This window comes from Pteropus alecto, unplaced genomic scaffold (assembly GCF_000325575.1).
Source record: "Pteropus alecto unplaced genomic scaffold, ASM32557v1 scaffold17, whole genome shotgun sequence".
In the NCBI taxonomy this organism is placed as follows: Eukaryota; Metazoa; Chordata; class Mammalia; order Chiroptera; family Pteropodidae; genus Pteropus; species Pteropus alecto.
The window spans coordinates 2,193,975-2,208,786 of NW_006440645.1; the positions used below are offsets into that span (position 1 = coordinate 2,193,975).

The 14,812-nt window shown below is 43.8% G+C and overlaps 1 protein-coding gene across 1 annotated transcript in view; it reads left to right on the plus strand.

The window, feature by feature from the left end:
* The window catches only part of LOC102881915 (bifunctional heparan sulfate N-deacetylase/N-sulfotransferase 3), a 115,805-nt gene that overhangs the window by 90,318 nt on the left and 10,675 nt on the right, over positions 1-14,812 (plus strand). The window contains exons 8-11 of the mRNA XM_006917783.1: positions 4,155-4,337; positions 6,561-6,657; positions 10,543-10,666; positions 13,613-13,787. Coding sequence (XP_006917845.1) covers positions 4,155-4,337; positions 6,561-6,657; positions 10,543-10,666; positions 13,613-13,787 — 579 coding nt within the window. The remainder of the gene's footprint in view (positions 1-4,154; positions 4,338-6,560; positions 6,658-10,542; positions 10,667-13,612; positions 13,788-14,812) is intronic.

The following is a 14,812-nucleotide window of genomic DNA, read 5'->3' on the forward strand; positions in this document are numbered from 1 at the left end:
GTGCGCCGTCACCTGGTCGGTTGGGTGCTAGGGGTCTGACGATGAAGCACACGAGGCCCCTGCTCTCCTAGAGCTTACCTGCACCTGACTGTGAACACGACACCTTCGGGTTCGCCTCGGTTAAAGTGAGACAGCTATGGGACATCGGCGAGGCAGCTATGGGACATTCAGGTAGAAATGTCATCTAGACCCTTAGATGCTCTTGTATGAATTTAGGAGAAAGATGCAGACGGCAGTTAGAGACCTAGGAGTCACAATGGTGATTCCACCTGGGGACAGCACGCAGAGAACAAAACACCAGGTATTGATGGGGACCACGAGAAAGGAGGGACCAGGGGAAGGAGACGGGTGAAGAAGAACTAGGAGAAACAGTTTCAGAACAGAGAGAGAAGGAGAAAATCTTAAGTGTGGTCACAGGGAGCAAACTGATAAAGGTCACCGCCTGTCCCCGGGGCTGTGTGACATGCCGCCGCGCTGCTTCCTGTGACGAGGCATTGTCAGCGGACAAAAGCCAGATTTCAGAGGACTGAAAGGCGAACGGAAGTAAGGAGTAAAGACAGCACCCAGACACTGCTGCTGTGAAGATCTTGGCTGCAAAGGACAGCGGCTCGAAACGATGAAAGCTCGAGATGCCAGAGGCTCGAGCACACGTTCAGGTCCAAGAAAGGACCAGGAGAGAGGATTCAAACAAGGGGAAGCCAGGGGAGTAAGGGACTGAAGGAGATCTCTGCGGAGTCGACAGCAGATGCGGGGAAAGCACCGGAAGGTGTGCTGGGCTTGAATACAGACGCCAGCGCCTCCGCCCGACACCGGGCAAACGCGCTGAGAAAGAAACATTTGAGGATTGGAACTGAGCAGCACGGTGACACGTGGCACGGTTTGTCCTAAACATTGCGAGTAACACACTTTTCTTATGCTCTAGTTCCTCGCCCCTCTCCGACCTTCTCAAAAGAAACAGGAAAACCCTTTTCCTGTTTTGCACCAGACTTTGGTTTTTCTCCGCGTTCTTCTTGGCAGTGACCCCCCCCTCTGATACCTGGAGCCAACTAGACGCACATGGTGGAGGCTGGAAAGCGTAGATGAAGCTTCCCATATCTGTCTCTTAGCCACACTTACAAATGACATCTGTTGCCTTTCTCATATGTACCAGGGAATGTGCTATTTGGTATTTACCTTTTGTCTTTTACAGAAAAAAAAAAAAAAAATCACGGAGAAGTGCCTTCTTAGAAATATCTTTATCTACCAGGCTCAAAATAATATGTTTCAGCTGTTATTGTTAATTAGATAAACTTTATGCCTTTGGTAGAATCTCTAATAATTTGAGTTTTAAGCAGCTTATGAGTCTTCTTGGTAGCAACTAATTATATATAGTGCATTTATAACAAAACCTGTTATAGAAATGCAATTAGAACTTCCTTTGACATTCTCCTCATTGGATTCTGCATGTATAACAAAGATCGTTTATTTTGATACATTCTATCCTTTTAAAAAAATAAACAAAGAAACCCTCAGTTCTGAAGCACTCTTAAATTATAAAGTCTATCCGGGGAAAGAGGGATGTCTGCTTTCCCTGAACTGGCCACTTTTTCGAGCTTCTTTGTTTCTTTCTGTTCCATGCAGAAATTGTGAGGGGAGGAATTACCAAAAACAAAGTGACATTATAGATGTCAAAGGTCAGGACAGGGGTAAGGAAGAAATACGGTCTGGAAATCAAGCTAATGCTTTGACTGAAACATTCTCATTACATAGCTGTTCTCACCAATCTCACTGGTGAGAACTAAACTAAAATATAACAAAGAAAACTGGGAGATATTACGTGTTCAGCAAAAGACGTAGAATATTCCAAATGTAGAGAGAATATTGGGAGGGGAGTTGGGGGGGGCAGAGACTGGGTGAATAAGGGGAAGGGATTACGAGGTACAGATTGGCAGTTACAGGGATGTCAAGTAAGCACAGGGAAAGCAGTCAATAAAATGGTACTAACTCTGCATAGTGCCAGGTGGGGACTGGACCGGTCAGGAGGACCACCTGGTGAATTATACAGGCGTCTAACCACTACGCTGTACACCTGGAACTAACATAAAATAATACTGGATGCTAACTGCAATGGAAAAACGATAAATGTTGGGGGGAAGGTGAAGGGGAATAAGGGGTTCAGACTTCCAGGTATAAGATGAGGAAGCCCTGGGGTGCAGTGGGCAGCGCAGGGAATGCAGCCAACAGCGTGAGGGCGCTGTGTGGGGCGGGTGGCTGCTGGACGCGGGTGGGTGCTGGACACGGGTGGCTGCTGGACGCGGGTGGCTGCTGGACGCGGGTGGCTGCTGGACGCGGGGGGACTGGACCGGTCAGGAGGACCACCTGGTGAATTATACAGGCGTCTAACCACTACGCTGTACACCTGGAACTAACATAAAATAATACTGGATGCTAACTGCAATGGAAAAACGATAAATGTTGGGGGGAAGGTGAAGGGGAATAAGGGGTTCAGACTTCCAGGTATAAGATGAGGAAGCCCTGGGGTGCAGTGGGCAGCGCAGGGAATGCAGCCAACAGCGTGAGGGGCTGTGTGGGGCAGGTGGGTGCTGGACGCGGGTGGCTGCTGGATGCGGGTGGCTGCTGGACGCGGGTGGCTGCTGGCCTCGGCGTGGCGATCTCTCCTTAGGTGTGTAAGTGTCGGGTAACACCGGTGTGCACCTCAAACTAATGCGATGTTGCATATTAGCTATATTTTAATAAAAGTCCTTTTAGGAATATCAGAAGGTTAAATTTTAAGTCTCGTTTTTCAGAAACATCTAAAATAGTAGAAGTCTTACTTATCAATTTCATGACTGCATATGTCTGCTGGGAGCTATTGAAATCAGCCTTAAAGTGCTTTGTTTGTGAAAGTTCTAAGATTTAATATACGTTCAGCTGGAGTGACTAGAAACATAATGAAATATTCTTGATCACAGTTGAAGCTTCTCAGTGAAAGTCTGCGGGATTTGTTCTTTATCATATAGGTTATCACTGTTTCTTCTTATTCGTAGTTGGAAGTAATTACATTTTTTGGATTCGTTATATCTCATCTTCATATAACCTTTCTCTCATCTCTGCCACTTTAGCTCAATAAATTTTCTTCACTATTTCTTTCGGTCTCTTAATGAATGAACCTATTAGATTCATTATGATGATGATTATAATAACCGTTATTACTATTCATTCACATGACAGTATATATTTTAAGAAAGTACTATTACCACATGAATTATTTTTATGATCTTTTTTTATAGCAGCATAAATGCCACAATGCTTTTCTTTGCCATTGAAAATCTCGAGCAGAATTATTTCCATTTGTCAGCCCTAACCAAAAACTATTTGAATTCACTTAAATCTGTAGCTTTAAAAATGCACATTCTACCTTCCAGACTAATTTAATCAAATCTACAGAATTCAAAGTCATTATAAATAAAATGTGATTTTCTTAATGCATGAACACAATGCAGGTTAGCTGCTTCCATAGAAGGGATTGATTTTAACTAGCCAAGCACTGAAAACTTTTCTTAAAGGAGTGTTTGATATCAATAATAAATACAGGAAAGGGTTTGAGAGGTGTTTTTGATGGAAAATAGTTAATAGTTACCACAACTATTAACTAGTAAACATTTAGTCACTAGGCTTCTGTCATTATGGCCTCTAATAAAGACAAGTCAGAGCATATTCGGTTAATGCTAATGATGACGATTCATTGATTATTTACACCCCTTAACCCGAAGCACCGCATTACGAGCCAAATTAAGTAGATCGAAATGACACAGTCCCGGCTCCCGGGAGCATGTGCCTCCACTTGTCATGAGGCCGTCACACGCGCACATCTAGAACGAGCTGGTCGGCATCGATCTGACTGCACCAACACGCGCACGTGGCAGGTGAACTCATTTTTTGTTACGAAATATATAGAATCTCGAAGAGAGTGCTCACCAGATCCTGCTAACAGCGCATCCTCCAGGACGCGTTAACATGACGAAAGTCTTGGGGGGTACGTCCAACACTCAAAAAGTGTGTCACGAAGTGAAACCCTGTGCAAAGGCAGCGTGAGAAAAAGCAGTGTTGCTGGGGGACTCTGCCCTGAGGGTTCAGATAACGCGTTTACGCCGCAGTTCGCTTCCTTCCTCCAGATCAGCATCTTCATGACCCACCTGTCCAACTACGGGAACGACCGACTGGGATTGTACACTTTCGTTAACCTGGCCAACTTCGTGCAGAGCTGGACCAACTTGCGACTTCAGACCCTGCCCCCAGCACAGCTGGCTCACAAGTATTTTGAGCTCTTTCCTGATCAAAAAGACCCGCTCTGGCAGGTAAGATGGGTTCGATAATTGCTATAATTAATTACTCCCACGAACATATCGTGGAGTTTTGTAAAGTAATCCGAATCTAAAAAGTGAAGGCATCTGGGGGCAAAAATTAAAAACCCATTCGTTTTGGAAATGTTATAGGTTTGAGGAACTGTTCCTTCCTGCGTCGTAGTCTTATATCATTGCTTCATGGTGGGTCAGGTTCTCTGTCCCTGTGCCCAGCAGAGACCATGGAATTCTGAAAGCTCCGTGCGGGGTTCAGTGGATGCAGTGTTTCCAGTCGGCAGTGAGGGGTCAGTCTGCAGACTGCAGTGGGCCGGAGCGGGAGAAGGTGGTAATAAACAGGGTGTGTGGCAGGCAGGTAGCCAACTGGGCACAGCCCCATCTCTAGTGACCAGACGACACCGGGGGGCAGGTGAGAAGAGCTCAGGCTGCCACCTGCCTCTGAACCACGGGGTGCGCCAGCTGCCGCAGAATCCGGGCAGCTTGCGGAAGTTGCTAGCTGGGAACGACGCTGGGCACAGGGAAAGGGGTTGGTGGCGGGACCACTGAGCTTCTCAGAAGAAGACACCACGTGCACACGGCGCGTTCAGGTGGTTCTAGGCGTAGCCCAGGTTTCGACGCATATTCTCTCACACGGCCTAGAGCTGCAGAAATAGACTTTGGACTTAAATTGCCCACTCCATGATCTGGGGAAAGTCTTGATCCTAGCAAATAATTACATAGCATTTCTTCTAGGTCAGGCCAGGCTCTTTCCACATGTCAGCCCCTTCAGTCCGCACAGCTCCCTACATGGTACATTCGGGCATCATCCCCACTTTGCAGATGAGGGAACTGAGGCACGGAAAGGCTGAGACACATAAGCAAGGTCACTCGGCTAGTGTGCGGCAGAGTGGGAATCAGTTCCAGCCCACCTGGCTCCAGAGGCACCACCCTCAGCCGCTGTTCTGACGCTCCTTCGGAGTGACGGACGGATGATGGCAAGATAATCATCATCTGGAATGGAACTCAGTGAAGTTCACGGATGGAGCTGCAGAAAGCTCTGAACTCTGTATTCAATCCACTCGGCTTCGACCTTGAGCTAATTACCTCCTGAGTACAAATAACTCCAAAAAGAGACATAATTACACATTTCAGTAGGTTAAAGCCAGTGGCTGTGGAATGATCACTGCATATTATTCTGCAGTTGCTGTAACAAACAACTGTTTTTATCTTGACTACTACAAAACATCACCAAATGCTAGCCACTGGAAAGACAAGCAATTTTCCTGCAATTCAACAGCTCATTTTTAAACTGAAAGCATCATTATTTCAGGTAACAGGTTTGAAACCAATTTTTTTTCCAGAATAGCAGCCAAAAAGAATATCCTCACTTTAGTGTTAACATCTGGTACTTACTGTAAATAAGCGGACAGGTTATTTAACTACACGTCTCTACAGTATTAACTGAAATCGAATGTTGTCCTGTTTGTCCACTCCTGAAATAGTGTTAAAGGGTACTGTTAATTCTTCGCATAATACGCATCTTGCAGTTAAAGTTAGGGTGTTCAAGATAAATCTTGCACAGTGTGCTTGGTCTGAGTACTACAGACCTAAAGCAGGTCCCTAGGGTAGTAATTCACCCTCACTTTACTCTTTCGCTGAAATTTAGTGCTTTTCAGCACCATAGTCTGTAAAGTTATAGTTTTAGATACACACTTACCGTCTTTTGAAGTTGGCTGAAAGAAATCTGCTGTCTCTTTAAGTAGCATTGTTATGGCCAGATCCATATTCCTTTGAAGCACAGCAGGAAAGCTCCAAGTTACTTAGAATAAAAATGTGACACCTTATATATTTCAGTGACTTACTGAATGCTAAAAATGTATCTCCTACAGGAAGCACAGTCTCTGCCCCACAAGCTCACTACCACACACACACACACACACACACACACACACACACACACACACAGCCCTGGCAACAGTGGGAAGGAGGATTAACCCCCAGTGCTGTGAGGCTGTCCACAGCGGGTCTCCCCTCCCCAACCTCCTCAGTAGACACTCAACTTCAGGATGGAAAGAAGTTATTTGAAAGCTTCCATGATGTCACTTCAAGGCTTTCATTTAAGAGAAAGAGCCACACAGCCTTGTTTCCTGGGACATCTTTTTAAGAACAGAAATCGAAAAACCCTAGCACACAGTAGGCGCTCAACAAAAACATGTGTCTCTGTATTCTTCTCCCGTTCAGAATCCTTGTGATGACAAACGCCACAGAGACATTTGGCCTAAGGAGAAAACCTGTGATCGCTTACCGAGATTCTTGGTAATAGGACCCCAGAAAACTGGTGAGAACGTTTTATGGGTAACATAAAACAGTGGAACAACCCTGATGCCTGAACAATGAGTTCTTATCATAATGAGTTCTCAAACTGCCTCTAAATACTGATAAATGAATAACACATCGTATTCTGACATAATCTTTGTTTGGCTTGATAAATTGCTTAAATGCTTGTCAAAGTGTTTTTTAAAAAGAAAAGGGTGAAAATAGATGTCACACAGTTTGAATACCCAGCAGTCAGTTTGGTGGCAAATGTTATTTTTTCCCAAAGATCTTAATTGAAGTGTGTTGTTATTAACATTTCTAAAATCAAAACTAATCGTGTGTTTGGAGAGAGACCGACAGGATTTCATCAAAAGTCAAGACGCACACGTGTAAGTCCCTGTAACTCTTTATAACAAGTCCCTGACAGATGGCCTCATCCTGCCATCTTCTTGTTAGAGTTTATTTCTAAACTATTTTTTGCAGAGATGACTATTTTCTAAAAGTCTAAAGGATATTGACAAGCAGAAGTCCTAGACAGAAACAAACCTGTGTGCTAAGAAAGGTATTTACTCATAGCCAGGAGAAATCGTTTGCACCTTAGATTGGTGTGCAATTTTTTTTTCCCCCATAGAATTTGCTTCTGTGAGAATCAGCATTAAAGTCAAAGAAAGCTTCAAAATGCCAGACATTCATGCTGTATCCCACGTGATAAATTATTCGGGGCCCTTGGATTCTGGCTTCACAGAAAACAGCTATTGCGACCCTATTCCCTCCTAGGGGAATACGTTCCCCTCTCCTCACTTCAGAAACAACCGGGGAGAAGTCCATAAAATGTACAGAGAGTTTAGTCTGTTCATTTTTGGGGGTCCCTTGGCACATATCAATCTGAAAACAATAACATGACAAATATTTTTCTTGTCCTTACTTATTTCACACGTCCTTATCTATTTAAAGTCAAGAAGCAACTAGAAAAGCAAACTCCCACTGCCACCCCATAGCTTCGTCATCACTGATCACGTCCCTCTGACGCATGGCGCACCAAGTTCGCAGCACGGACGTCACTGACACTGGCTGCAGGTGTGTTCTCCTGAGTCACGCTGGATGTGCAGACGGTTAGAAAGCAGAATTACTGCTCGTCATCTTAAACTCAGTCGAGTTTCCAAAGGTTTATGTTACAGTCTGTATATGACGTTTCCCTTTAGAAGGCACTATTTTCTTTCCTACAGAGATAGAAATTTATAGAAATTGAATTTTTCCCAGTTTTATAGAGGTACAGATTACATGTAATAAAATTCGCCCATTTAAAACACAGTTTGATGTGTTTTGGGAATTGTATACAGCTGTGCAAAGCGCCACGCCATTCACGATGCAGAACATTCACGTCCCTACAAAGGCTCCTTCCTGTCCACCTGCAGACGGTGCTCCCCATCCCCCGCCGCAGGCGACGGCTTGTGCCACCGTGCTTTTGCCTTTTCTAAAATGTCGTATAAATGGAAGCGTGAAGTCTGCAGTCTTTGTGCTTGACTTCTTAGCACAAGGCTTCTGAGATTCATCCGTGTTCTTGTGTCTACAGATTTGTGAAACTGATTTTTTAAATGAACAAAAATATCTTCATACGTTTGCATACTGGTCCCATAAAAATGAAATAGCTTCGTTTTAACTTTAGTTTTGTCAAAAGTATTTTTCTGAATAATTTTACACAGATGCAAAGTCATCTGGATATTCAAATATCGTTAGTGTTAAAACTGACAAAAATGTAAAAACTGAAGCTTTGTGGACGGATATTTGAATGCGCGTATGTGATTATGTAGTTATTATACACACACACAGGAATGTTTATTCAGACCCAAGAATATGTGTAGATAAAGACAGAATTCAGAACCCACAACTCGATTTTTTGACCATTGACAAATTATACTATACTTTAAAATCAAACATTACTAATACAGTTCTTAAAAATTCAGAAAAGAATGTTTTCGGTTGATCTAAGAATTAATGTTTTCTTTTCTTTACATTTTAATAGTCACACTTCCTATTCTCACGAGATTTTATTCTTTTCATTTTTATAACAGGCATTACTGAATTTTATCTCAATAAAGTTGTTATTTTAAAAAATCTTACTATTATTCAGATACAGAGGTCCTCAGGCATTTCCACATAGGTTATCTCACTTGACCCCCCAAAAACCCTGGTAACTATGTATTTTCTTCCCCACTGAAGAGATAAGAAAACTAAGACTCAGTTTAGATATTTTTTTGTTCAAGTTCACATAGCTGGTTGGTGTTAGAAATAAAATTCCTGACTCCAGAATCTGTCTGACTCAAAGACCGTGCTCTAGAAAGATTTACTCTAGTATGGATTTCGACTAATGAAACGTTTTTTTCCCTGATAAGTTTTAGATTTTGTTCCACATTTCTGCTAAGTCAGTGGTTTTCGAAGTGTGCTGAATCAGAAATTCTGTGACAGGGCCAGTTGTGTTTTCACAAGCCCTCCACGTGAATCCGCTGCTTGCTGAAGTTCAAGAACCACCATTTTAAACCAATCTTGAGAGCATTTTTACGTCATGTGTCATTCCCTATAGCCATCTACGATGGTAGATAAATGTTCATTGTCTGAGATATAATGTAGGAACACTGCCCCCCTTCAAGTCATGGTTTTAGACAATATTGCTGTCGATAGAGCTGTTTTAACACTTTTTCTGTTGTATTAATATGGTAGATTTAAGTACAATACTAAATAAAGCATAGCAGAGAGATAAGACTATTCCAAATTTGATACAGATGGCCACGTGACATTATCACTAAACAAAATTAGAACAGTAGTTTCTGCAAGCGAGAGAAATATTATAAGGCCGTGTCCGAATGCCATCGCTAGCTACCGACATGGAATTCAATGAACAGGCCCCGCTCCGTCAGATTGTACGATAAGGTGAAGCACAGCAGAGCAGACGCGCCAGCGGAAGGGCACGGCTCTCTCTCGGGAGGACTGAATACAGGGACCAGAAATATTTTGATGTTACGAGCTTACAGACACAGGTGCAGCTGCGAGCACCTGGCCAAACCTCCGGCAAATGACCCACTTGCTCTCGTAGTCACCTAAGCTGTGCCCTTCGGCTCACAATTTACGCTCTACAGTACTGAATGTACAGTTTATGACACCGCTCGCTTTTTACAAAATCGCACCTTTGACTCACTCCCCACTACTGACGAATCTACATGAATATGTGCGGTACGTCATTCTCTTTCCAAAACACTGCAAATTTTGTTACGTCACTAAGATTTTTTTTTTTTTTTCAAATTTAGCAGTTTGAACGAAAGGGCACCGATCTTTTTTTGCAAACTTTTGACACTACTTTCTATAAGTACATTCGAATTTGAACAACTTTGTTGAAAGATTAAATTCTGCCTCAAATTTAATAAGCTTTCACAGGCCTCAAGAAGAACTTTATAGGAGAAGCTAAGTATTGAATTTGGTAATGTAATATTTTATGTTAAATAATGATATCCTTCATTTATATGGTGCTTTATGAATATCAAAATATCTTCAGGTACAATCTATCTTTCACCCTCAGAGAAAGCCTATGAAATAAGCAGGGCAGCTGATTTTCCACTAATAAAGCCAAGACAAGAAAAAGCTAGAAGCAAAGTCACAGCCCAGAGCAGTGACTGCGCTGGAGTCAAAAGCCAGCTGTCTCGGTCTCTGCCACAAGCCCCTCCTCCCGTCACTCTGCCCCGTTTTTTAGAAGGCGCTTCTTTCCAAATGCTGGGTATCTCTTCGATTTAATTCAAATATTTATGTGTATCTGTTTGGACCACTGTAGTGCTTGATTTATGAATGACTTAAAGTGCTAATAGTACGGAACTGTGTTTTCATTGAATTAATCTCTAAACTTCTGCTGTCTTTTCAGGAACCACCGCTTTGTATCTGTTCCTGGTTATGCACCCTTCCATCCTTAGTAATTCCCCCAGCCCCAAAACCTTTGAGGAGGTACAGTTCTTTAATAGAAATAACTACCACAGGGGGATTGATTGGTAAGACGGGTTATTAGTATAAATCTAAAAGTATATGTACTGTGCACGGTATAAAATTAGTGCTGACATTTATAAACTTCTAAGTTTGTAGCCACACATAAATGTGCCTTGGAAACTGAATACCTGGGGGAGCACTGAAAATATTCCTAACAAAGTTTTCTCAGTTTGTGAAGGGTCTTGCTGTTTCAAGAGGCCCACATGTAATTTCAACGTTCGCTAATTGTATTCGATGGCAATTAGAGATATGACGTCTGAGAAATACCAGAACACCCAGGAACTAACTTCCTCTCTGCTCTTAAGAAAACGCTTTCATAGCTTTCTTATGCACTTTGCATTCAGGCGATGCTGCCTTACACGTGTATAATTTTCTATTTTGCTTTGGCATAAAAGGTAAATAAAGAGAACTAGAAATGTGTATGTATTTCACAAGTAATGAAAACTACGGAAAAGATATCAATCGTATACAAAATTTAATTTTTGGCCTTTGAATTAAAGTAATGAAAACTCAAAGAAGATATCAATCGTATACAAAATTTAATTTTTGGCCTTTGAATTAAATTTTTGGCCTTAAAATTAAAAATATGCCAATTATCAGAGGAAAATAGTTGAATTAAACATTAAAATATCAGATGTACACAAAATATAGTCACGTAGTAGAAATAGATGTTACAGACATGTTAGTCATAAAATGAATCTAGGAGTCTTGCTGTTAAGGTATAAATTCTGGGCAGAAAGTGGTATAAACAGTGGAATTCTTATAATAAGTCTAGAGCATGAACGTAGACATCGTGCGTGTATCTGAGCATAAAGTGTTGTCATGTAGGAATCTCTGCTATCATCAGGCTGCATGATCTCGATTTTATGAGCACCGACCCCCGCAAGAGTCACTTGTGGGCAGTGAGTCCCGATGGGAAGAGGAAGGAACGGGCTGAGTGCAGTCTGAGAGCCACATCGGTGCGGCCCTTGATGTCGTTTCACTGTGCACTGATCAGCGGCAGCTGTAAGAACCGAGAGCCACTGACCACTTCGGCTGCTGTCTGCCCCCTGACTCACACGTCTGCCTGCGCGCAGTTAGGATGCAGGACGTCAACGCCGGGGCTGGAACAAGTGATCCCAAAGTGCTTTTGGAGTGGGGAGGCCGTGCAACACTTGGTCTCCCTGGAGCTCAAGCATAGCTATGAGGATAATCAGTCAAAAATTAAAAAGCCGCTCCTGAGCCAGTAATGTGTGTACGCTCGACAACAGGACAGGAAGCCCCGTGAGCAGTTTACGAAGGGATGACATAAACAAGCAGAGCTAAAGCGCAATTAAAATTTTTAATTATAACTCACTGAAAACACCCCAATTGCGAACACTTTTGATTGACAAATTATATGTTTTTAAAAGGCAATTAACACAAATAACAAATAATAGCAACCGCAAATGTCAATCCATTAGCAATGACGGTCGCTTTGCTCTGAAGGACATCAAGTTCAGGCAGGACCCTCACGGGCTCGGCCTCTCACGAAGCATCAGCACCTCCGCGGTCCCTCTGGGGCCACAGAGCCGCGAGGCTGAAGATCAGGTGTCTCTTACAGAATCCCCCAGGGCATTCCGTCTGCTAACTCGGGCACAGTTAAGTTTACGTCTCATGGTTTGGTAATTTATTTTTACAACTACATGGGGGTGCGGTGGAGGGCGGGGTGGGCGTGGAGAACCATCACCTGTTCAGCATTTAGAACCTCTAAACGTCCTCATCTGGCTTTGGCTAAGATCACCTGGAAATACTCAGGTCAACCCAAGTAAAATATGTGGAGCGTTGCCAAAATCACGTTTTTCAGTTAAGACAATTTCCGAGGTGTTACGAAAGTAGCAAATGTTAAATGAGGCGGGCACTCGCTTTGACCCCCGAATGGTTTATCCATCAAACATTTGCAAGCGCCCGTTGGCAGGTACCAGCCTCTACACGGACCCGTGGGTAGAGGCGAACAGCTGGCCCTGCTCTCGCCACGAGCCCCGGGCCTGGCGGAACCAGCGCAGCAGCCGCCCAAGATCCGGAAGGGCTTGGGAGGTGCGCGAGGCCTACGCCGTCCCACGCAGATGGCTGCCAGGGAGCCGGGACAGGCTTTAGAAACTAGAGTTATCTGAGCGCAGCACCTTCTGCCTTCCTTCGCTGATCTGTGCAGCTTCCCCAGAATAAGCAAGCTCGAGACGAGCTTGGGCCGGACAGGACACCACTAGACTCTACGGCCGGGTAACCTCAGCGCCCCTGCAGCCAGCGTGACCCCCCCCCCCCAGTGGGCAGGACCCTGACGTGTGGCGCCTCCTTAGAGGGCACGTACAGCAGAGCAGACGGCACATCAACTTGCCAGACACTTGTGCGCGTCTCCTTCCCCCGATGAGGCTGCCGGTACGACAGCACCCACGAGACGACTCCCAGAGGACACACATGGATGTCTTTACTGCCCGGAGCATCAACACGTCGCTTTGCCGCTGCAGCCCAGCTCTGCAGTGTGGGAAGCGGAACCCACCGAAGCTTTACGCGTCACGTGGCTACGCGAGGACACGCTCTGCGGAAACTAGTCGTCGCTCAAACGCTAGCGACCCTGCGTCTGGTGGTCACTGAGCCACCCTGCCCTGGTAGCCCAGAGTCACGGGGGTGGGGGTGACGCCGTTAGTAGGAGGTGCGAGAAACCCTCGCGTTTTACAGCTGCAGCTTCATCGCTCTGCGTCTACACGTTTCTCTCCTGTGCCTTTTTTTCCGGTATTAAGCAAAACAGAAAGAAAATGTATTTAGAAAACCCTTCTCAAAATACACTAAGTGTTCTGTGTATTTTTCTCTTGCTAAAATCTTTGTGGGACAAATGCCTTGAGGAAACCGATGAATGCCTGGGACGCTTTTAACACTGCTCATCACCAGGGGGCGAGTACAAACCTGTCTTACTCTGAGAACTGTTCCTCCTCCAGGTATATGGATTTCTTCCCCGTCCCATCTAACGCCACCACTGACCTTCTGTTTGAGAAGAGCGCCAGTTACTTCCACTCGGAGGAAGCACCAAAGAGAGCAGCGTCTCTGGTCCCTAAAGCCAAGATCATCACCATCCTCATCGACCCATCGGACCGAGCGTACTCCTGGTACCAGGTAAGGGAACACAGACGGAACCCAGCCGGTGGGAGGGGAGTGTGGACGCTGTAGCCACACCTCGGGTTTTAACGGAAAAGGAGATCTGCTCGTTTTCTATCTGCAGAGAAGTGGATAAATTTTTCTTCGTTGCCATGGAGAAACTAACTTTCTCCTTAAGATTTTATTAATTTGGTATTCATTTAATTAATAAAACACATTAATGCAATGAAAAAGTAAATTAAAATATAAAAAAATATGTATTCATATGTATATCTGTGCTTCAATATATCTGCCTTTTAAAAGTAAAATCTTATAATTTAAAATCGTTATTTTTCATCTAAGACATGTGTGATGCCACTACTGTTATCTTCATTTTACAGACGAGGAATATAATTGATTCCCCAAAGCAGAAGGCACAGGCCAGAGTCGCTACGTCAGGCTTTGCAGACCATGCTGCAGTCTGCCACGGTATTTCAAAAGCAGCCATAGACGACATGCAAATGATGTGCTTAGCCTGTTTCAACAAAATTTTATTTACAAAAGCAAGTCTCAAACCAGATTTAGCCCATGGGCCAGTAGATTGATGACCGTGACTCTAAAAGAACTTAAAAAAAACTGCTTGTGCTGAACGTCTATTATTTCTTCAGTACACGCAGTTATGAAGACTCTCCACCCCCGAAGGCCCCGCCAGTCCAAGGCTGCCCTGAGCCTCTTTCTCATACACTCATGGCCATTATGTTTCTGACACTGGTTAGAACTTAGCACAGAAACAGTCACTTTGAAATAATTTAAAAGACTCTAATAATAATATTTGTACATCACATATTTTTATTTTAATAAATCATTAAAAATGATAGGGGGAAAAAAAAACCTTGTTCCGGTGATATTTTAATCACCCACTGGAAGAGGTTCAATGAGAAGCAGACAAAACTAAATACAAGAACACAAACTTAATAGTCAGTGTCCTTGGCGTCTGGGAACCTTAGTTATCCTCAGCTTTGTCCTGATGGTCACACATTCGTCCATCCTTTGATTTTAATAAC